Source organism: Thamnophis sirtalis, unplaced genomic scaffold (genome assembly GCF_051295495.1).
Source record: "Thamnophis sirtalis isolate CommonGarterSnake01/CBP01778 unplaced genomic scaffold, rThaSir2_p1.2 scaffold_6, whole genome shotgun sequence".
NCBI classification, from domain to species: domain Eukaryota; kingdom Metazoa; phylum Chordata; class Lepidosauria; order Squamata; family Natricidae; genus Thamnophis; species Thamnophis sirtalis.
In genome coordinates this window covers 69,291,254-69,314,151 of record NW_028261386.1, presented here as the reverse complement: position 1 = coordinate 69,314,151, position 22,898 = coordinate 69,291,254, and the positions used below count along the sequence as shown (strand labels likewise).

At 38.5% G+C, this 22,898-nt stretch overlaps 1 protein-coding gene across 2 annotated transcripts in view; it reads right to left on the bottom strand.

The window, feature by feature from the left end:
- Positions 1 to 22,898, bottom strand: part of PCNX2 (pecanex 2) — a 93,435-nt gene that overhangs the window by 4,159 nt on the left and 66,378 nt on the right. For both annotated transcript variants that reach the window (XM_087718087.1, XM_087718088.1), the window contains 9 exons: positions 19,823 to 19,881; positions 16,019 to 16,231; positions 13,392 to 13,645; positions 11,780 to 12,013; positions 10,575 to 10,678; positions 7,933 to 8,077; positions 6,624 to 6,854; positions 4,647 to 4,921; positions 1,808 to 1,980 (listed from right to left, as the gene is read on the bottom strand). In XM_087718087.1, coding sequence (XP_087574213.1) covers positions 1,808 to 1,980; positions 4,647 to 4,921; positions 6,624 to 6,854; positions 7,933 to 8,077; positions 10,575 to 10,678; positions 11,780 to 12,013; positions 13,392 to 13,645; positions 16,019 to 16,231; positions 19,823 to 19,881 — 1,688 coding nt within the window. The remainder of the gene's footprint in view (positions 1 to 1,807; positions 1,981 to 4,646; positions 4,922 to 6,623; positions 6,855 to 7,932; positions 8,078 to 10,574; positions 10,679 to 11,779; positions 12,014 to 13,391; positions 13,646 to 16,018; positions 16,232 to 19,822; positions 19,882 to 22,898) is intronic.

Genomic DNA, 22,898 nt, shown 5'->3' with positions numbered 1-22,898 from the left:
AAAACTTATATGAGGACTATTTTTATATTGCAAGCAATGCTTAACTGTCTTTTTTTCTGCTTAGAACAATTAAGCATATACTAATTGTTGTTAATCTATCTTCAATTTTAAAAGTGTAAAATTATTAATCCTATGATATTCTTTTGAATATACCTCTTTAAATATTATTTAAAGAAATGGAGTAGGAAAGTTTTGGTTGCACACTCATAGAAAAGTTCATTTTTTTCAATTTCTTCCATTTCATTCTTTGATGATTACTTTAATGCTAATATTGTTAAGTAAAAATATACTGGCAGCTAGGAAGCACTGTATGATGAGAATTCGGGAATGCTGACATTCACAGTCAAAAGTAATTAAACATCTGTTCTCATTTTAAACATTTAATCTGACCACTGTCCAAAAATATCCTATACATGTCTTTAATTCAGTGGTTAAAGTGTTTTATAGCAGACCACCCATATTTCCACATAAATAACTCAATTTCTGCAAATACTTAGGAAACAAAAGAGTCTTTTATATCCTTTTATAAATACATTTTTAGCTTAAAACCCACTCCCATGCCTAAATTTACTTAGAGAACTTTGACTGTTAAGAGCTATAGATGAAAAGATAAAGCCAAATAAAATTAATTATTAAATTACTTTATTTATTTAAAAGATTTGTATGGCCGCCCACACAAACTAACTTCCTTGGCTTATCCATGATTGTTGTATTATAGTCAAGCTCGTTTTTTTTCAGTTGCCTTTGGAGTAGCTTGTGAAAACAAACAGGCATACAGAACTGTTAAATAATTGGATCAATTCAGCAGTAATATACACCGTGAGCTTAGTATTACTATGTATGGGTAGATATTTTCAGAATGTGTGTGTGCATTAATTCTAAGGGCAGTGTGCATATTCGCACCCCATGAGGTAACTACAACATTTGTGGCCAGAGTTCCAGGAGAGAATTATAAACTTTTTCAAACCCATTAATTTCAACAGAATCTGAGGTGAAAGAGCATTTTAAGTGCAAGATTCCTTCATGAATCTGTTTCATGTGGCATGAAAAAAATCTCTCCTGCTGCTGGCCTATGCCTGTCCTTGGGCCAGTGACAGAGAGGCCAGTGACATGCCTTCCAGTAGAAGGCATGTTGATGTCCCATAGGTCATGATGCCATCACAAAAATGAAAAAAAAGTAATGCAATTGGTATAATTTGCAATACAACATCATGCCACATTTGCTCTTATTGCAGATAAGGCAAGGGGTTCATGGGAACATCTTGATGTTGATTAGTCACTGGAGTATCTTTTGGACTACGCCAGGAGTCTATTGTCACATTCAATGTTACAGTTTTATTTTTGCAACAATTTGCGTTTAACTTGCATTGGAAGCCATCCATATAGTTTCATTATTGGACAGCTTATAATACCATGGAGAAGACTCTTGCAAGTTCCTTGAACTGCAAGGCGATCAAACTGGTCACTCCTAGAGGAGATCAACCCTAACTGCTCTTTAGAAGGCCAGATCCTGAAGATGAAACTCAAATACTTTGGCCAGCTAATGAGTAGGAAGGACTCACTGGAGAAGAGCCTAATGCCGGGGAAGATTGAGGGCAAAAGAAGAAGGGGACGACAGAGAATGAGATGGATGGATGGAGTCACTGAAGCAGTCGACGTGAGCTTAAATGGATTCCAGAGGATGGTAGAAGACAGGAAGGCCTGGGGGAACGTTGTCCATGGGTCACAATAGGTAGGACATGACTTTGCAACTAACAACAACATAATACCCTTCTGTCAGGGAATAAATGCAACTGAAGATAAGTACCTGAGAATTGTGCAACCTGAAGGGAAGGGTGCAATTGGGGTGTGCTGTTCCTTGTATGCTGGGAGCTGCTGCTCTGGCTTGAATTATTAGCTGGATTACTGCTGGAAGATCCATTCCTGCTGGCTTCCTCACAGCTTCCACTACTGTGGTTTGGATTACAGTCTTTCCGCATTCTGTTAGAAAAGAAATAGTCAGGAGCACAAGAATACAGGGTCATATTCTGGGGAACATAAGCAAGGTGGTGTTTTGCCTTTGCTTCCAATGTCTTTGTTTTCCACAGTGGGAGCACAGTGCTGGACCAGAAGGGCGGTTCTTTGACAAATGCAACAGAAAGTTTTACTCTCAGAATTGCTTTACATTTCTCTGTAAAATTATGGAAAAGGCAGATATTCATTGACATATCTCTGTCAGCTTTAGGCTCATATGAAACAGGAAATATTTTGGCCAATAATAGCAATGATCTGTGCAAGTTGCACATTAAATATTCCACTGTATATGACTGAAATATTTTATATAAAAAGCAGCATTGAAACACAGTGGTAATGGAATGTGTACTTGGGACATAAATCTTGCCAGTTTTTTCCACCTACATTTTTCTTTGTTTCTATTTCTAAGCAGCTCAGTACTTAGTCATTTTTTTTCCACATTTTATTTTCAGAGCTAGTTTAGATCAAAATTTGTAAGTGGATGAAAATCAGCCAATAAGATGCATGGCTAAGTGGAAAGTTGATCCTGACCTTAGCTTCACATTCTAATCTAGTGTGGTACCTCCAAATATTGCTGAACTACAATTGTCAGTCCCAAACAGCTCCAGTCAGCAACATCAATGGCAAGTATTAGGGTTAAGATAGTTGTTTTTCATCAATATTTGGTGGATTTTAGGTCTCCAGTCTCTGCTCTAATCACTAAACCACACTAGATCCCATGCTATGATCTGCACTACCAATATGTGTGATGTAGAAATCCCATACTAGGACAAGCTATTTATTTTTTAAAAAAGTTATGCAGCCATGTTCAGAATATAAGTAGAGTGCAAGCATAGGGAATAAAGATATTGAAGGCCTGCATTTCCCGCCCTGAAATGTATCCTTCTTTTTTTATGTTGTTATTATCCTCACTGAAAATAATCACAGGAAAAGTTGGGAGGTCCATTTTGGTTCTTAATTTGTAGAATATGAGTCATTTAGGATCTCTTTTATTTCTGTTTCTAGAAATTTCTGTTTCTGACCGTTGCAAAATTCTTCAACTGATCCAGATAGTTCAGGGGTGTCAAACTGGTGGCGTCACATTGCCCCCATGTGACGTATCACATCATTTTTCCCCTTTGCGGAGCTGGGGTGGGTGTGGCCTGCACATGACGCATCCAGCCCCGTGGGCTGCCAGTTTGACACCCCGTTTAATTCTGAAAAATCACATGCTGAAAAAAAAAATCTTAACGTGACAAATTTGCCTGGCTATTTCATATGTCATTATTAAACCTATAAACCATTTCCATAGTAAATCAAGAAATTAACTGCAAGTAGAATAGATTCTACAAATTCTGCAGCTTACGTCATTTGATCAAATGCATTACTTTGTTATTTGTCAAAGGCAAATTTGGTTCAGCGTCAACAGTGTGGTAACAGATGATTCTGCATCACGGTATTTTACCCTCAGTCCATCTAAATTATAAAATACTGCAATGTTGCTGGAAGGAGCAGAATAGCTGGTATTTGGAGAAGGATGGAGCCACAGAGGATGAAAAAAACAACATTCCTCTCGAGGTACATTCTGTTCTACAATAAAGTACTTGCCTCCTTTCTGTGTTTGTCAAGTTTTACAAATCTTTGCCACTAGCTTATTGTAGAGCAAATTCAGTGAAAAGGTTATACAAAAATTCAGAAAATTTGAAAGCACGTGAGTTCCTATAAACTGTATATATAGTTTCTACCGAACTCTGTCTATATACTATCACAGTGAATTTCTTTCAATATAGTGAAGGCACCATGTTCATTGAATATGTAGGATGTTCAGCTCAATCCGGATGCAATGAGAATACAATAGGAATGGGTGCATCTCTATTGTGCTTAGCTTCTAAAACGAAGAGCTCCTGGAAAACAGCAAAACTAGCTGTGAGGAGCACAAGAGGATGTGCATATAAGTCTTACAACTACCTAAGAAAGGAAAAGAGAGGCAAATCAGTGTTTGGTTGCTGATCTAATTTAAATGGATAGTAGCTCCAGGGACGTGGTGGCTCAATGACTAACACACTGAGCTTGTCGATCAGAAGGGTCGGCAGTTTGGCACTTTGAATCCCTAGTGCCGCATAACAGAGTGAGCTCCTATTACTTGTCCCAGCTTCTGCCAACCTAGCAGTTCAAAAGCATGTAAAAATGCAAGTTCAAAAATAGGAACCCACTTTGGTGGGAAGGTAACAGCGTCACATGTGCCTTCAGCATTTAGTCATGCCGGCCACATGACCAATGAGATGTCTTCAGACAGTGCTGGCTCTTCGGTTTTGAAACAGAGATGAGCATTGCCCCCTAGAGTCAGGAACAACTAGCACATATGTTCGAGGGGAACCTTTATCTTTACCTAAGTAACTTTACCTAAGAGTAATTGATTTGTATAGCTGCCCAGAGTAATTCGCTGAGTTGCACGGCTGTAGCAATCAAGTAAATAAAATAAATGAATGAATAAATAAATACTATTTTAAACAGTGGAAATAGGAGGCAGCATGTCTCACTTAATGTTCTCATTAAAAAATCTATCTTGTATTTTGAGAGCCCTAAGATGTCCTTTAAAATATCTGCTTAGATGCAATGAAAGATTTCTGGTTATGAGCCCACTTTGTGCTTACCTAAGCCATTTGTTTCTGAACCATCTTTTGATGCTGTGGAGACTTATCGGTCCACCCCAGAGATTTTTCAGCTGACTGTGAGTCCCTATATAGGATGTTGTCAAAGGAGAAACATACATGGGGTATCCCAGAGGCTGGTCGCATGAAGAGTTAATCAGATTCCTCAACACCTGTTTATTATTTTGGATGCTGCCTCGTTCTGGGTTACGATTGCGTAAAAAAATCAGTTCCTGTTGCTGTCCAGCCCAAAGCCCTCTGACGCATTCCTTGTTAACCTAAAAACAAACAAAAGTACAACCATGTGGAAACATTTTGGAGAGAAAATGGATGGGTGTTGCAATCCACCTGCTTTTTGCACTGCAGAGTTGCTTACTTCAAGGCCACAGGGCCATCTGAAAGTGCTGGGCCTGTTGTATGTTCTCCCACACCTCCTACGGACAATTAGAGGCGGGAGTGGGGGTCATTTTCTGTTATGAGAAACATATTTATATTAAGCAGAGGAGATGATGTAGCACTTAGACTTATATACTGCTTTACAGTGTTTTACAGCCCATTCTAAGTGGTTTACAGAGTCAGCATATTGCTCCCAACAATTTGGGTCCTCATTTTACCCACCTTGAAAGGACGGAAGGCTGAGTCAACCTTGAGCCTGGTGAGATTTGAACTGACAAATTGCAGGCAGCCAGCCAGCAGTCAGCAGAAGTAGTTGGCAGTACTGCACTCTAACCACTGCGCCCCCATGAAGGTACAGACTTTTTCTTTCAGTGTTTGAAAAAGGACCAATGTTAAATGGGCCAGGCTGGAGTGTGGAAGAATGTACCCTTCAGTGGGAAAATCACTATGGAAAAATGAATGGCATGGTACAGCTCAGGTGTATGACAACGCTTTAGTTTTGTTGGATATAAAAGTTTATTTTCTCATCATCTCTTGATTCCTGGTCAATCTTGAAAAAAGAAAGAGGAGCCAAAAGAACCCAGGATCTATTGACACTGTAATCTAAAATGAAGGCTAAAATGAGCATAGGTTAACTTATTGTGCATCTGAGAACTATAGACATTTTAACAAGTCATGTTCAACAGTGAACTGAACACTGTTGCTTTATATTCATACATACATGCTCACTCCTAGACTACAGGTTGTTCTCAACCATTCATTTAGTGACTGTTTGACTTACAACTATTGCAACATTCCCATGGTCATGTGATCAAAATTTGTATGTGTTGCAGCTGGCATGTACTTATGACAGCTGCAGTGTCCTAGAGTTATGTGATCATCTTTTGTAAGAAGCAAAGTCAATGGAAAAGCAAAATTCACTGAACAACTGCACTATTAGCTTAACAACTGCAGTTATTCACATAACAACTGTGGCACGAAAGGTGGTAAAATGGGGCAAAATCACTTAACAACTGTCTTGCTTAGCAACTGAAATTCTGGGCTGTTATGTGAGAACTACCTGTATTGCTATATGATTATTACATGAGAAATATACACAGAAAATATGACAACTATAAATCATAGTATGTTTTAGTCATTCTGTGGTTAGGTATTTTTAGGGCAATGGTTCAAACAAGGGTTCCCATGTATGTTCTCTTCTGGGCAGTGGCTCCACTAATTAAGTTAGAATTTACTGATCTAATGCAGATGGAAGGCTCATTTCAATAGCCATTCAAACCAGTTTCTTTGAAATAAAAATAATAAAACTATGATCCTTGTCCTCTCTGTTGATAAAATGCTTTTAAAAATAAGGAAACAAAAACAATGACATGCCTGTTTATCCAAATATTAATTCTGGTCTTGGAAACTACTGTTCCCATCACTTTGCCACCCTGCAGTTAAAGGGCCTTTAGATCCCAGTTCTAATCTATGCTATGCCACTCTGTCAAGAGACTTACTTAGCTAGAATGGAAATAAATTCTAAATACAACAGCTATGAATGTAAACCATCAGATAATGAACATGAGGCAGAGGTAGTGGTACCTTGATTACTTTGAAGCTTAAATAGCTTTTGTGGAGCATTATAACTTTATATTCGTCCGTTCCTTCTTCTACCACATGCCTAAAAGTAAGGAGCTCTTCTTTATTTGAGAGGATGGCACTGCGCCAAGCAGGATCTCCTTCATGACAAATCACAACTTTCTCTTCAAAGGACTGAATTGCATCATAAAGAATAGCAGGGTCCTCATATTCATCTGGACAAGTGAATTGGTCCTGGCATTAAAGGAAAGGCATGGTTACAATCAGAAACATGTCTGAAGAGATGAAAGGTTTTAGGTTTGAAAACTTCACTGGAGTTGCAGGCCACACGGCATTTGTGCAGAGATGTAGCAAAAAAGCTACAATGAAGGCATGGAGCAGTTTTGGCTTGCTCCACTTGAATAATCCCATCATTAGCACATCATTTGTTTTTAATTATTTTTGGTACCACCAGTCTGTGCTGGTTGGTGACACTAGACACCTCAGAAGAGAAAATTATCTGGCTTTAAGAATGCATGTTTATTCATTTACTACCTGAAGTTGGTATGTCTATTCAATGGTTGAATAAATGAGGGACAGGTTTTACTACATGTAAATGATAAAGTGACTAAAATACATCCTAAGACAGTGTTTCTCAACCTTGGCAACGTGAAGATGTCCGGACTTCAACTCCCAGAATTCCCCAGCCAGCATTTGCTGGCTGGGGAATTCTGGGAGTTGAAGTCCAGACATCTTCACGTTGCCAAGGTTGAGAAACACTATCCTAAGACAATGATGGCGAACCTTTTCAGCACCAAGTGCCCAAACCGGAATGCGCGTGCATGTCTGTGCATATGTGCATGTTGGAGTGCTGGAAACTCGAAGACCACCTGGCTGGTGTGCATGTCTGGTTTTTGGCAGTTTTTTGCGTCATTTTTGTATCATTTTCAGGCCAGTTTTTCAGGCCAGTTTTCCACCCGAAAAATGGCCTGAAAACAGCCCGAATAATTGCCTGGTGTTTGGGCATATTCCAGTGCTCTGGCGCCCATGAAGAGCAGCTGAAGATGGCACACATGCCCACAGAGAGGACTCTGTGTGCCATAGGTTCGCCATCATGGTCCTAAGATCTACATTTCTAATAATTAATTGTTTTAATTATATAAGTGCATTTCTTAGAAGAAATTCACAGCAACACATTTAATGCTTCATCTGGATTTAACTGGCCAACATGTAAGCATTCTAGTTGTCCTTGTTATGCCCACCACACTATCAGCATAATAAAGTTTGCATAATGTTCAAGAAGTTATTTGTTGCAGAAAAGGGGAAAACTCACTTGGTGTAATTTCAATGACATTCTAATTGCAGGAGCAACAACTTGATGCAAGAGGTCCATATCGGCAAACACCCATTCATCTCTTGATGTAATTCGAAAATCTCCTTTGAACAAGGCATGGAGGCCATGGAGGAAGGAGTCTAAGCTGTAAACAATCATATTAATTACTCACAGATTCAGTTTCCATTACAGCTGTTGAAAATAAGATCTCTTTCATAGTAGTTGTGATGGAACTCCCTGAGCCTGGGAAAGAAAATGGATGTTTCCAAAATATTGCAGAACAAGAACAGATGGACGTTTTTTGTGGAATCAAATAAGCAATTAGTAGCTTACCCATTAAACCAAGACTCGGAAAAAGGATCAAAGGCAATTGGGAGGCACTACTTTAATATCCTTACTGATAAATGAATGCCAAGCACACATATCCAATTTGCAAGATTCTATAATGAAATTTTTTTTTTCTTTGCAATCTTTCTGCCTACTCAGACTCCGTGGGAATGTTGGGGAGGTTTTTGGGCTTGTGACCTGCTGTAAATGCTTTAATGTAGTTGCAACTGTAGACTTAGTGTTTGCATTAGATCATGAGTTTTGGAAATACTGTGGATGAAATGGCTACACAAAGGAATGAACAAATTAAAAAAAACAATTATGACTTTCCGCCCCCCATTTTGAAGGGCTCCTTCTCAAAGGAAGATAAATGATTTTTGAAATTTTTCATCCCGAATGAGTTCTCAAAACTTGATAAGGAAATAGGAGAAATTTTCCAACATGATTCAAAGATGGGATACTGCACTCGTGGTAAATGGAAGAACTTCTTCTCTTGAGATTTAATTAAATCCTTTGGGGACATTTATTTATTTCCCACCTTTATTATTATTATTTTTTACAAATAAATCAAGGTGGTGAATATATCCAACCAACCTTCTTCCTTCTATTTTCACCACAACAACAACCCTGTTGTTGTGGTAAACTGGACTGAAAGAAAATAAGTATCCCAAGGTCACCCATGTGGCTTTCATAACTAAGGCAGGACTTGAACTCATGATCTTTTGCTTTCCAACCTGATGCCTTAACCACTTGACCAAACCGACTAAGGATAGATAACTACAAATCCCTCTTTTGAAGATATAATGCTAGGCTCTCTGATTTGCACTGAAGAAGGTCAACAGAACTTAATGCAGATGCCCTATTAATTGTTGGATACACCGCACAATTTAAAAGACAATGTTTGCCATCTTCTGACATTTACAGTGACAGGTAAATCAAACATTATTTGCATACATTCCATAAGAATATTGCCAGCATGTCTTGCCTTTAAACTCTTTTCCTAAACTGATTAGACATAATTCATGTGTAAATGAATGCAAATTACTAGCTCACATATATAATATAAAATTCACTTCTGATGTAATATCCAATTTAGCATTTCTCCCTAAACATTCATTTTGCCCTGTAATGGTAATGGTTTCCTAATGACTGTCAACAGTATAGATATCTTACTTAGTAGAAATTGATGTGTAATATCAACACTTTGCTACTTAATTCCCAAATAATGTAAATGAGATTGATGTATATAACTATGGTGTTCCATGAAAAACAAACACATTATGAACCACTTCCTCTCAAAACAAAGCAAGTGAGTGATGGTCCAATGTGAACAGCACAATAGGGAAAAAGCAGCAATTTTGCATGTACTTATTAGGCAGTAAGCTTCATTAAAAAGAATCAGTATTTTTTTTCAAGAATAGACAGGTTCTGTACAAAATAATAAGGCTATAATCACTATTGATAAAGAGTTATTAGAATAGATATTCAAGAGGACGGGGACACGAGATAAGGAATTTTGATTGTCTGGACATTAGCATGATTAAAGCTTCATCATCTGAATTGGACATTTCTAATGATTTAATATTATGATTATTTAAATTAAAAAAACATTTTGTGAATATCTATGCAGCATTTTAAGAAGTATAGTATCCAGCTAACTGTTAGAAAGTGGGACTCAAAAAGATACCTTTGTTCACATAATGTGTTCATATGCTATGATGGCTCTAATTCTGGGGTATCAAAATGGTGGCCCGTGGGTCGGATTTGTCAGGCCACACACACACACCCAGCTCCACAAAGGGAAAAACCATCGTGATACATCACATGACAACTACGTGATGAGGCAAGTTTGACATCCATGCTCTAATTGGTATTGGTAGCACATATTTCAGAGATATACAGTATATGGAGAGTATAACCTACAGGAATTATGCATTAATACGCTTATTAATTGTCACCAAAATTACTTTAATACCACAAGGATCTTGGCTATATCCAAATAACTTCAGCTGCATCAATTCATTGAGAGACTTTGGTTTCCAAAAGGTTTTTATATTGATAATAAATGGTAAGGGTAAATTCAGAAATTCAAGAATTCATTCCATTATGTACTCCTGTGCTACAAATACAGAATTATTCAAGATGTACGTATTCATCTGAAAAAGCTGCCCAGTTACTGATTTCAAAATCAGTTTTTTTTCTTGCACTTCTTCCTTTACGATAAATGGAAAAACAAATCATTTGGATGAGTGAACACTTTTCTGAGCCATTAGGAAGCTATTACTGGCTTAAGCATTGTCACACAACAAAATTACCTGATGGCCATATTGTGTGATGCTGTTCCCAGAGCTCTTCTACCGAGAATGCACAATGCAAAGGAAAGGGTTACTAAAGGAGAATCTTCATCACACTCTACAGGCTGCAAAACATGTAATATTTATATTTAGTGCCATACCAAAAGCTCACTGATATTGCAACAGTCCATTACTATATAGTTATTAGTCCTTCAAGATAGGATAGACCAGGAAACAGTTTCCACAAGTGTGCCTCAAATGCTACCTCACTGAGATAGGCTGTAATAACAGTCCTGAAAATCTGTATTTTCTTTTCCCTCCTTCTTATGCCCCAGTAAATGAAAGTAGATTCAGTCTGGTCTCTTTCTCCTGCTTTTATTTCCTGGATTGGCTGTGGCTCTTGAAAGACGTAAACTTCCCTAGAAATTGTACCATTGTAATTTCTGAGAAAAGGATCCTTCAGTTTTACAACTTAACATAATGTTTAATTAGTAGTGGTTAATAGTAGGCAACTTACTTGGCATATTTTATTTATTCTAATTGTTTTTTAAAAGACCATATGGGTTTGACTACCAGCATCTTCTTTGCTTCTTTTTTGTCCAATCTGGCACATTATTTTATTTTCTTGGTCAAAACCATTTTGGAGGATAGTTTTAATAACTGACAAATCAAATATATAACCATAAGGTGTGCAACAGCTGTCCTCCAAATGTTTGGAAATTCAACCTTCATTAGCACTATCAATCACAAGGCACTCCTAGGAGGTTTTTTTAAGTCAGAAACATCTGGAGGACACCAGGTTGCCCACTTTGAACACAAAATAATTTCTCCATGCCATACTTTTTTCCCATTTCCCCCAATTCATTGTCTTTCAACCTTAGTTTTCAAGGAGCTTTTAAAAGTCACCCTCTTACAAGCTTTCTCAATTTGGAGTTCTCCAGATGAGATGACCTACAGAGTCCATAACCCTTATCCAATCTCTCCTTTTGATTGTGCTGGCTGGGGATTATGGGAAATGTCATTTAATAACATTTTTGGAAGCACCCGGTTAGGGAGGAGTGATTAATTTGTTGGGAAATCTTTAACATATTAGGAAATTTATGATAGCGATTTAGGACTAAATATGATAATCTTCCTTTAAAAAAGAAAAGAAAATAATATTGTAAATTTGTTAATAAGAACCCCACCTACAAGGGGTTATATAAACTTGATAAATAAATGCTCACCTCCACTCTTTTCCCAGCGCAGAACTGAATCCAATCTAAGTAAACACTACAAAAACTTGCTCTGGTGATTCCTTGAAGGCAAGGGACATAATCATCATCAATGTTAATGCTGAACATGGCAAGGTCACGCTCAATATAATGCCATTTGGAGAATGGCTGCAGTGTCTTCTGGAATGATTCATCTCTTAGCCAGGACAGGATTTTGGGGGAGCTTGCAGTAAAATATATAATGCTCTGTAGATGAAAACAGAAATGCAGTTTTAGTAACACATTGAACTAGGAGATGTTCAATTATTTCAGACATTAGAGAAATGCCTCCATGGAGGATAAAGTAAGACCTGTATCATATTGTACCACTACTCTATGCTTTCTTCTATTTTTTTTTTATACTCCTGGGACTTTGCAGGAATACATGCTTATGGTTCAGAGGAACAGGAGAGATGATTCAACAGTGCATAATAATAATAAAATAGAAAACTGCAAGAAAGACAACGTTAAGTCATTATAAAGGACTAATGATACAAGTGTTGTTATACTTGCTTAAGATTTATGAACATCACCCTTCCAGTTTTTATATTTAAATTTGCATTTAAACCTGGAGAAAGGGCTATGCACTATGCAGTGCAAAAGGCAGAGTTTTAATATTTTTTTTAGCCTTTAGAAAGATATAAGCATGCTATGCCTTTTAAGGAGATTTATGCTGACACAACACAATGGGGGGAGGGGGAACCACCCTTTTTTGAAAAGCAGTTTTGTGAGCTAGCGCTCTCCCTCTTTCTCTCTCTCTCTCTCTCTCTCTCTCTCTCTCTCTGAATTGACAAGCAAATGTGAAGGCAGGGTTTAAATAATCTCCAGTAGCCATGCAGTACATTTTCAAATATATGCAGAAAGCTTAGAGGAACTGACCCACTTTCCTAAGAAGAATTCTTTTAAATTTGATAAACAGCCCCTCACTCAAATCTGGTTGTGAACCCAGATGGAAAGTAAAAAAAGAAGAATGTTTAAAAGAGGAAGGCTGAGATATAAGTCTGATGTAAATGTAAATATATGAGTGTTGCAAAAGCCACAATGAAATAAATCAAATACACAGCATATTTTTTTTCTTTCATTGTGGCTTTTGCATTGTGCAGGTAGTCCTTGTCTTATGACCACAATTGAGGCCAAAATTTCTGTGGCTAAGCAAGATAGTTGTTAAGCAAATTTTTGTTCCATTTTATAACTTTTATTGCTATAATTGTTAAATGAATCCCTGCAGTTGTTAAATTAGTAACACCATTGTCAAGTGAATCTGGCTTCCCCATTGACTTTGCTTGCCAGAGAGTCATAAAAGAGGACCCTGGGGACTCTGCAACCATCATAAATACTTGCCAGTGGCCAAGTGCCTGAATTTTGATCACGTGACTGTGTGAAAAATCTTCAGAAATCACTTTTTCCAGGGCCGTTGTAACTTCACACAGTCACTAAATGAGTGGTTGTAAACCAAGGACTACCTGTTTTTAAAAATCCCATTAGCTGCTCAGAGTTGTTTTGCAAGTGGGCGGCCATTCCACATAAAATGAAAATAATAGATCAATAACAGACTGCTTTCCTGCAGATGGCTGTACCATATTACCTTTATATAATATCTAATGAGTATCCTTCTCAGGTCAAACACTTGGAGCATGGTGGCTGCGCTGTTGTCAATAATATTGTACCCTTCTAGAATGTACTGAGTCCGTGTTATTTCCCAAGTCAGCCATCGAAGGTTGAAAGCTGCGTTGCATGAGAGCAAGTGAGGAAAATGGCCTGGTTTACAACAGCAGCAATTTTCATTGTCCTCATCTCCTTCTGTTATAGCCTCCACTTCCCTTTGCTGGCAATAAGTCCCTTGGAAATGAAACACAGGATAATCACGGTGGCAGTATCTGCAGAGCTCAATGCAAATAAGCTCTTCATAGAAAACTGCAGGTCCTCCTTCAAATAGTTAATACACCGCAATTAAATCAACCAAAGAGAGAGCTATGACAATAAATAAAATGGACTGATTACTCTGTACTGAACAGAAACTGCTAAGGAACAGACTGTTTATTTCACCTTACTAAGTAAATCATGTCAGATTCTATGCCATGGCCTAAATTTAAATAAAGTAACAATAACTTCCAAATACTTTGCCTTAAATGTAGAAAGAGGGATATGCAATTCAGATGTCCATGCCAAGTCTCAGCTTTCTAAGTGGCTTAACCATAAAAGCAGAGTACCCTTTCTGGTTTTACATCCTGGCTATGCCAGTTAAACAGTAAGGCCACAACAATTAGGAAACTTTTGTACAGAAGGTTTTATTTGTTACTTCTGATAAAATCCAGCCTTTTCAAACCCGCTTGGATCTAAACGATCTGAGAAAGTAGGTGGATAGATGAACAATCCTATAATTGAATTTCATTAACCCCAAATCCCAAAAGTCGGTCCTATGATATATCTCTTATAACACATTTATAAAAGCACAGGTATTGGCTTGAATAACAAATCAGATTACTAGTGCTGATTAAACCTCAATCTGCTATCTGAAATCCACACAAACAACAGGAAATATTTGTGTTAATAGTTATACTGTACATCATTCATATAACAATTGAACATCAAAGTTCCTAAAAATTACGAACATCACTTCATGACTTAAAATAAATATCACAAGGGAGGGGGGGGAGAGAGAGAGAGAGGGAGGGAGGGAGAGGGAGAATGAGAATATGTATAAGCAAGACAGACATAGACAATATAAACCAATCCAAAAATATATTGAAAGGAAAAAAAAAGTATACATTGACTAATAAGGGCAAAACTATTAAGTCAACATAGATATGTAGATATATGCTCTGCATGCCGAGGTGATAATATATTTTATGATTATTTCCTGTATCCTTTTTTTAAAAAATTGTTCTTGTTTATTGATTAATAATATCACCAGAAGCCTTAGACCTTCTTCTCCCTGACCACTATATAGATGACTAAATTTCATTTTTGAGTAAATGAAAATCAAAATATGCATAACTTTGAGCTTTGCAAATTTAAACACCTACTATTCAGCTAACACATGGTGAAACATATTGATGATAACCAGGGGTAGGTTCCTGTACCGGTTGGTAGCGGCTCGCTTCTCTTGCATGCACGCCACGTGTTGTTTGTGCATGAGCAGTTGACTTTAGATTGTTCTGTGAATGCGCAGAAACATGCCGGCCACGGTAGAAGAGACCAGGGAACTGGTTTGGGGGCATGGCCAGCCAGGGTTGCTGCCAATTCTGCAACCCAGGCCAAATCACCACTATTGGTTCAGGTGAACCGGGCCGAACCGGGAGCAACCCACCTCTGATGATAACATATTAATCATCATAAATATTTAGACTCTATTATTGCATAAGTGTGCCATTTTATGTGTCTTGTTACAGAGATTAGAAAGCTCTAATAACCCTGAATGTACATTCACATATAACAAAGATAATCCCAGATTATCCAGCATAGATTTCACTAGGAGGAAAAAAAAGCAAAGAAAAGCAAAGTGCAATCTATAGAACCAGGAAACAAGAGCTATTAATGATGAAGGCTGAAGCTTTATACACTGTTCCTTAGGAATTCACTAAATACTATTAGCAATAGCAATAGCAGTTAGACTTATATACTGCTTCATAGTGCTTTACAGCCCTCTCTAAGTGGTTTACAGAGTCAGCAAATTGCCCCCACAATCTGGGTCCTCATTTTATCTACCTCGGAAGGATGGAAGGCTGAGTCAACCCTGAGCCAGTGAGATTTGAACCACCGAGCTGCAGAACTAGCAGTCAGCTGAAGTGGCTGCAGTACTGCACCCTAACCACTGCACCACCTCGGCTCTATTGAGTTTAGTGGTATTCACATCTAAAATAAATATAGAAAAGTCAGGGGTGCAAGTTGATTTCATATTACATAGTATCTAATGGGTCACCAGGTCACTATTATGTTTAATCCCAGTGGAATGAGATATTAATCCCCTGTTTTGCAATACACCAGGTATAATATGAGCATGAAAACTATTTTGGCCCTGGAAAGAATTGCTCCGGCTGTCACTTTTTGGTAGTATTTGTTACACAAACCACAAACTCCTTGGGTCAAAGAATCTGAAATGATTTAGCAGCTACCCAAATTTCATGCTAAATTTCAGATGTCCAAAGAGCATGAAATGACTGAATTTTCTGCTTTTTCTTGACCACTCTTTAAGCTAAGGAAAAGGCTTACCTCGAAATTCTAGCCCTCTGAGCTGGAATGTGACAAGACCATTTCCAATTTCTATCAAGTGAACAAAAGCATTTAAGTAATCAGATGCCAAAATAAAGCAGTCCCCGGAACTGTAGTTTCCCCAGCGTCCAAGAATCAAATCTCCACAAAGGGTCTCCTGCAGAGATCTTGTTAGGTGCTCGTAAAAGATGGAGTTAAGGTTATCATCATTTCCTAAAATCACAGGGACACAAAGAACATAAAAGGGATGAAAAAATGTACCAGCCATGAATCTTTTGAGAAGAATCCTCTTTTCTTATTGCTTGCTTAATAGCCTGTTTCTTTCTGGAGACTACAATGAGAATTTTGAGAGCAGTTATGTCAAAAATTACCACATTTTACCTTGTTCCCTTTTACCACATGTATCAGGAACTACTCGTACTGTCATTGGAAGGTATTTCTTAGATCCTAAAGTAGGCTAGTAGAAGTCTGAAGCAAGGGTGAGTTCCAGCTTCTATTACTTTTCAGGGACGCGCTACACGCGCATGCACAGTAGTAAAAAAAATTGTGCCACCAATAGAATTGGTTCGAGGATGTGGCTGGCTGAGTTACTACCTACTTGGCTAAGCTGGACTGAACTAGTAGGAACCCACCTCTGGTCTGAAGCAGTGACGTGCGGTGAGGTTGATACCTGGTGAGGCTCAGCAGGGCAGCGGTCGGCCTCGGCGGGAGGGGGGGGACTTTGCATCGCGGGAGCAACCAAGCGCCCGGGTCTGCAGCAAAGGCGCTTAGTGGCTCCCGTGATGCAAAGTGCCCCGCTGCCCCCCCCGCTGTCCCGGCCTGCGTCCGCTGCTTCTCCAAGCTCCGCCGCTGGAAGTCCCGGATCGCCTCTGGGGGAAGCTTCTCTGCGGCCTCCCGGCGCTGCCCAGAGGCTCTTCCAGGAGCACGTGTCAGTGGCCGGCGGCCTGGAGCGGCCCCGGCTGTGAGACAAGGGAGCACTTAAAGTAGCCGCTGCCGCTGCCGCCGCCACCGCCCCTCTGGGCAGCGCCGGGAGGCCGCAAAGAAGCTTTGCTCCACTTCTCACCCAGCCTTCCCCCAGAGGCGATCCGGGACTTCCAGCGGCAGAGCCTGGAGAAGCAGGCTGGGGCAGCGGGCGGCAGCATCAGGGATGGTGGGGCACTTTGCATCGCGGGAGCCGCCAAGCGCCCAGGTCTGCAGCAAAGAGGCAGCCTCCCCCTTCTCGCCCACTCTTCTCTCCTCTGAAGCACGCCCCGCCCAACGGAAGCGTGCTCAAGAAGACACGATTGGCTGCTTCCAAATCAGGAGGCGGGAGAATTAGTGCCTCTTTTCCATCTGAACTTCTTTGCCTTTTAACTCTTTATTAACTTTTAGAAGGCGAAAAATTCCTTATGGAAAAGAGGCCCCGAGTTCTCTCGCCTCCTGCTTTGGTTAACACTAAGCAGACACCAAGCCACTGTGAGCTGGAATCTGGTAGCAACTATCTTGGCTTTAATTATTTAAAAAATATATATTTAAATTTCTTTCTTTTTCCTGAGGAGACTGGTGAGGCTCCGCCTCCCTTGACTCTAGTGACTGCACGTCCCTGGACTCTGAAGGCAGTGGAGCATTTCTTACAACCAATAGATCTGATCTTATAAACTGCTGGGATCATCTACTCAGTAGTTTTTACACTTTATTCTGTTTGTAGAACTAGCTGAAGACAAGTGTCACTAATAGATATTAAGAGTCTTTTTTGTGATTTACTTCTGCTTGTTCAGTTCTTGAATATTGTGATTCCACCAAGAAATCCAAAGGCTTAACTGAATCAAGAAGTGATGTATTTACTGTATACTGCTGCTGGGTGCACAACAAGGGAATTGTGTTTGTAAAGGACTGCCTTACAGGAAAATATACGGGGCACTCAATCTTGCCTGCAAATGTACTTATTTGCTCCTTCTCTCTTCCACAATGTAAATTACGTGGCCTACAACAAAGCGAGTGAAGAAAACTGGAGTCTTGAATTGTACCCATTAGACTTCATTACGCAGAGGTAGCTTCCAGATTCTGGCTCTAATTGCCTCATTTAAGCCTGACAACGAAGAATACTTGACCATGATTTAATTCTGTGAAAAGTTAATAAATACATAGTACAGCTCATGCAACTACACTGTGGCTTAAGCAACCGGGCAACAAATGCTTCTGTTATGAGACAATGGATTAAGCTTTTTAGTTTCTTGCCTTCCAGATAAGCAGTCAAGGGCATCCCTGCATTAATAAGCTAATTAAAACCTGAGAAAAACAATCATGTTTTAGAATTCAAATGGGGACTATGTAACAATTTCATTGGGACAAACGAAAATCACAGAACAATGCCCTATAGTTCTCAGCTTCTTACACTTGAAATTAAAAGGGGGGAGGGGAAGCCAACTGAAATGGAAAGGAAAAGGTAAAAGCAGCTATTGTTAAATGGTAACACAAAATGTAATAATGTAGAGAAAGCTAAGAGCATTTGGTGAAAGTATTTGGTGTTGGAATAATTTCTGGTGAATTTTTATGAAGTTACTGGTCTCATCTATAAATCTGTAGTGGCTGAAAAGACAACAATGGGTTTTATAACTACCTGTTACATAAAGTATTCTGGTGTTTTTCACCTACTTGTTCTCATGCAATCAATTTATTCAGAATATGCCACCATCCAAAGAAATGGGACATACAAATAGTCAACACACCACTTGGTTTTATTATTAATTCAATGGGGCAAGAGAGTTAGAGTAGAAAAATGTTAAAGGCATATAGATACCCGGTACAAAGGGGATGGGTCAAACTAGCTGCCAGGCAATTTTATTCTTTATCATAAATCCAGGCTTACACCATTTTATACAGGTTGTTTTCTGGCTAAACAGGTTAGCACTGATTGATTTAGAACATCAAAACTCTTTTGTTGTTGTTAGTTGCGAAGTTGTGTCTGCACCATCACGACCCCATGGACAACATTCCTCCAGGCCTTCCTGTCCTCTACCATCCCCCCGAGTCCATTTAAGCTCACACCTACTGCTTCGGTGACTCCATCCAGCCACCCCATTCTCTGTCGTCCTCTTCTTTTTTGCCCTCAATCTTTCCCAGCATTAGGCTTTTCTCCAGTGAGTCCTACTACACCTCTTCTAAACTCTTTTACATCTCTTCTAAAACAAAATATTTATCTCTGCAAAACTACAATATTTCTAAATCTTTAAAAAACCTGTTTTCATTTCATTATATTGATGTATGTATACTGTATATATAAAACACTATTGTACTATGTATTTATACTTAAATATAAATATGTACAAAGCTATATATTCCATTTTATTTTATTCATACTCATATTGTTTTTATGTCGGTCTTTGATTAATGGAGCTACATTTTCTTTATGCATCAAACTTTGCCATTTACTCAGTATTTATGATTCATATCTTACTTTTCCCCCCGAGGAACAAAAAGTAGCATGAGTACAACTCTAAATGAATTGGATTCAGCTTCCTTTCCAAAAACAGAACACAGATGTCTTGCGTGAAAAGAACTAGGCACTTCTGTTAACACAATGTGTGTGCAATCTTCCATGCAAGTCTTTTATAACATGTCCAGAAGCAAAGAAGAACTAGTGTCTCCAAGACATGTGCTCAGCTGGTACATTTGGAATCTTTTAGCAGCTCATCTGCAACAGTTTGCCAAACAGCTTTCCTGGTATATCTTCCTCCGATCTATCTCTGAATCCAACTCAATATGTTCAGCATGTTGAATAAACATTCCTCACAAACAGACATCAAAATAAATCCTGTTTCCTACCTGCATCCTTTTCAATCTGGAGTACCAATCTTGTATTGGAATGGTCCACTCTTTTTGTGCTGGAAAGAAGATAGATACCTATAGATTATGTCAGCTGGTGAACAGGGGCATTTCTTCTTTCTACCCTTTATGTATTTTGTATATACTTACATATTTTAATCTGGCTCCTCCAGAAATTAGCTCTTCTTTTTTACAGGTTAAATGTTATCTCAAGTTGCCAGAGGCCTGAAAAAACACCCCAGTTTAATCAAGAGAGTGCCCTTCTGCAGGGGGACTATGGGGAATAAATTCAGCACCACTGGATGGAACAAAGCTTGGGAAGTGAAAGAGTAATTTTCAGCACTATCATAGATAGTCCTCAACTTACATCCACTTAGTGACCATTTATAACAGCTCTGAAAAAAGTAACCTTTAACCATTTTTTCACACTTATGAACGTAGAGGCATCCCTATAGGGACGTTTGGCAACTGGCATGTGTTTATCACAGTTGGAGTGTCCTGTGGTCATGTTTGCAACCTTCTGACAAGCAATCCAGATTCACTTAAGAACCATGTTACTAACTTAACAACTGCAGTGATTAACTTAACAACTGTGGCAAGAAAGGTCATAAAACAGGGCACAGCATAACAACTTTTTTGCTTAGCAACAGAAATGACATGTTCAATTGTGATCGTAAGTCGAGGACTACCTGTATTATCCTCCTCTTACCTACTCACTATTTATCCCTTTGTATATTCATTTTTAAAAATCCTTCTGTTTTCTCTTAATTGCCCTGCTAGCCCATATTGGAATCATTATAGATATAAATCATAGACATACACTAGGACAGAGGTATCAAACTGAAGTCCACATCTGGCCCGTAGGATGCTTAGATCTGGAAACAGCGAAGGACAGGCCCACGGTGGCTCTGCCAGTGAAAATGGGCTCCCAATCTCCATTTTTGGCTGGGACAGCCTCCTGCAACCCTCTGCCAGTGAAAACAGAGCTCGGGAGGGCAGTCCTCCAAACAGAGATTGGGAGCCCATTTTCTCTGGCAGAGCACTTAGGCCACCACAGGCACCCCTGACATGAGTGTTGTCAAGATGGCCATGCCCATCCTGGCCATACCCCCCCCCCCGATCAAACATAGCCCTGATGCGGCCCTCAATGGAATCGAGTTTGATACCCTTGCACTAGGACATGTGGGATCATTCATTATAATAGCTTTGCTTTATCTGTATGACTACTCAGAAAAGATCAAGCCACAGAGTTGGAGGAAAGAAAGTTAATCACTAGGCAGAAAATTTGAACCATTGTGTATTTTCCAGAAAAAGCTAAAAAAACCAGTTTCAGTTCAAAAATATTAAAAATGCATAAAATATCCACATGGTTGAGCATTTATAATGTTCTCTTAGGAAGTCACAGAGATTAAATTGTTCCCAATCCTGCTGGTCTTTCAAAAAAATCCTGAAAACATGGTTTTGCCCTCAAGCATGGGAACCAATGAATGAGGCAGAACTGGCCCACTGGTTGTTTTTGAGTGTTACTGTTAAATGTGGTTAACTCTACTATGAATTTTATAACATTTTTGATGGTTTTTATATGCTTTTGTATTGCTTTTAATTGTATTGTTGTTTTGATATGTTTGTAAGCCACATATGAGATGGGCAGCTGTATAAACCGGAATAAACAAACAAATAGATGAATGATAAGAGCAGAATTTAGAATGTCTTGGTTCTATAGTAGGGCAGGGTTTACCTCCCAATAAGTATGCTACCTCCAGTTCAAATCAATTTAATGAAGAGACTGGAGAATAGGAGTTTTATAATAAAATACATCACTCCCACTTTCTTATGAAGAAAAAGGTAAACCCAAAACACAGTCATAGGATGGTAGCAGAATATACGGTTTACCATATTTGAGCTGTAAACATCTACATGCCCACTAGATGGTAATGTCTAGAGTTTTTGTAGTTCTCTGCTGCCATCTATTGGTTCATATTTTTTTACCCTAGATGGTAGCCGTAGCATTTCACTGCCTAATAGACATTAATGTTTGATTACTTGTTTGTCTCTTTGCATCTAAAGAAAATATTAATATTACCATTTCAAAAAAATAAACTTATTAAAGATAAAATCATTTGCTTATAAGAGAGGGATGATGAATACAATGCTGGTTTAGTGAAACAAGTAGTTTTAGTTAAGATTTTGGAATTCATTTTTTTTCAGCAGATAAAGTAAAATCCTCAGATATAGGTTATAAACAATAAGTTGCATCTGTATGTGACAAAACTTAAGTATCACCTTTAAAACACTGCAAGGATATTTTAAAAACAGATTTACCAGGAAGAATATTATGTAACATAGAGGGGAGAAGTGCCCAATACAATTTATAGCAAGAGAGCCAATAACCCCAAAGCTGGATTTTTATTCTTTTAACTTTGAGCTTTGCTCTAGTTAGTTAAAAAAGAATGGCTATTTTAAAATATAAATAGTGGTATTTACTAACCTAAAACATGAATATTTTGGAGTAATTTAACTACAGATTATATCTATTTTACACTTTTAAATCTCTTTGTTGTTATGGCAGCAACATGTTAAATGCTACAAGGATCTTCCCAACTTTAAACTCTAATACTCAACATTCCAAGCTGAACTGAATATTCGCCCATGGGCTTCCAGCTGTCAGGTATGATCTCTTTTAAAAAAATAACTCCTGGGACGACTGAGCAATTTGGCTTTTCTTCAGTGACTTCTTACTTTGAATTTTGTTCATACTGCTCAGTCAGGGTGATAATTAGCTCAATAATTGAATTTCTTCATGAGTGGAGTTATTCTACACAAACTAAGTGCAGGCCCTCTGGAGTTTGTTCAAAGAAGTCCATAGAAATTCTTAACATTTTCTGCAGCATATTCTGAATGATTCCTTTGAATTTTTTTTTTTTAAAAACCCACATTTTTCTTTAAAATGGTTAGAAAAACAAATGGAAAAGTATTTGTACACAATATTATTTCATATTACATTCCTATGGTGATGAGACATTGTTTATTACATCATTAATCCGAATAACATTATAATTTCCCAATTCGCTTTTAT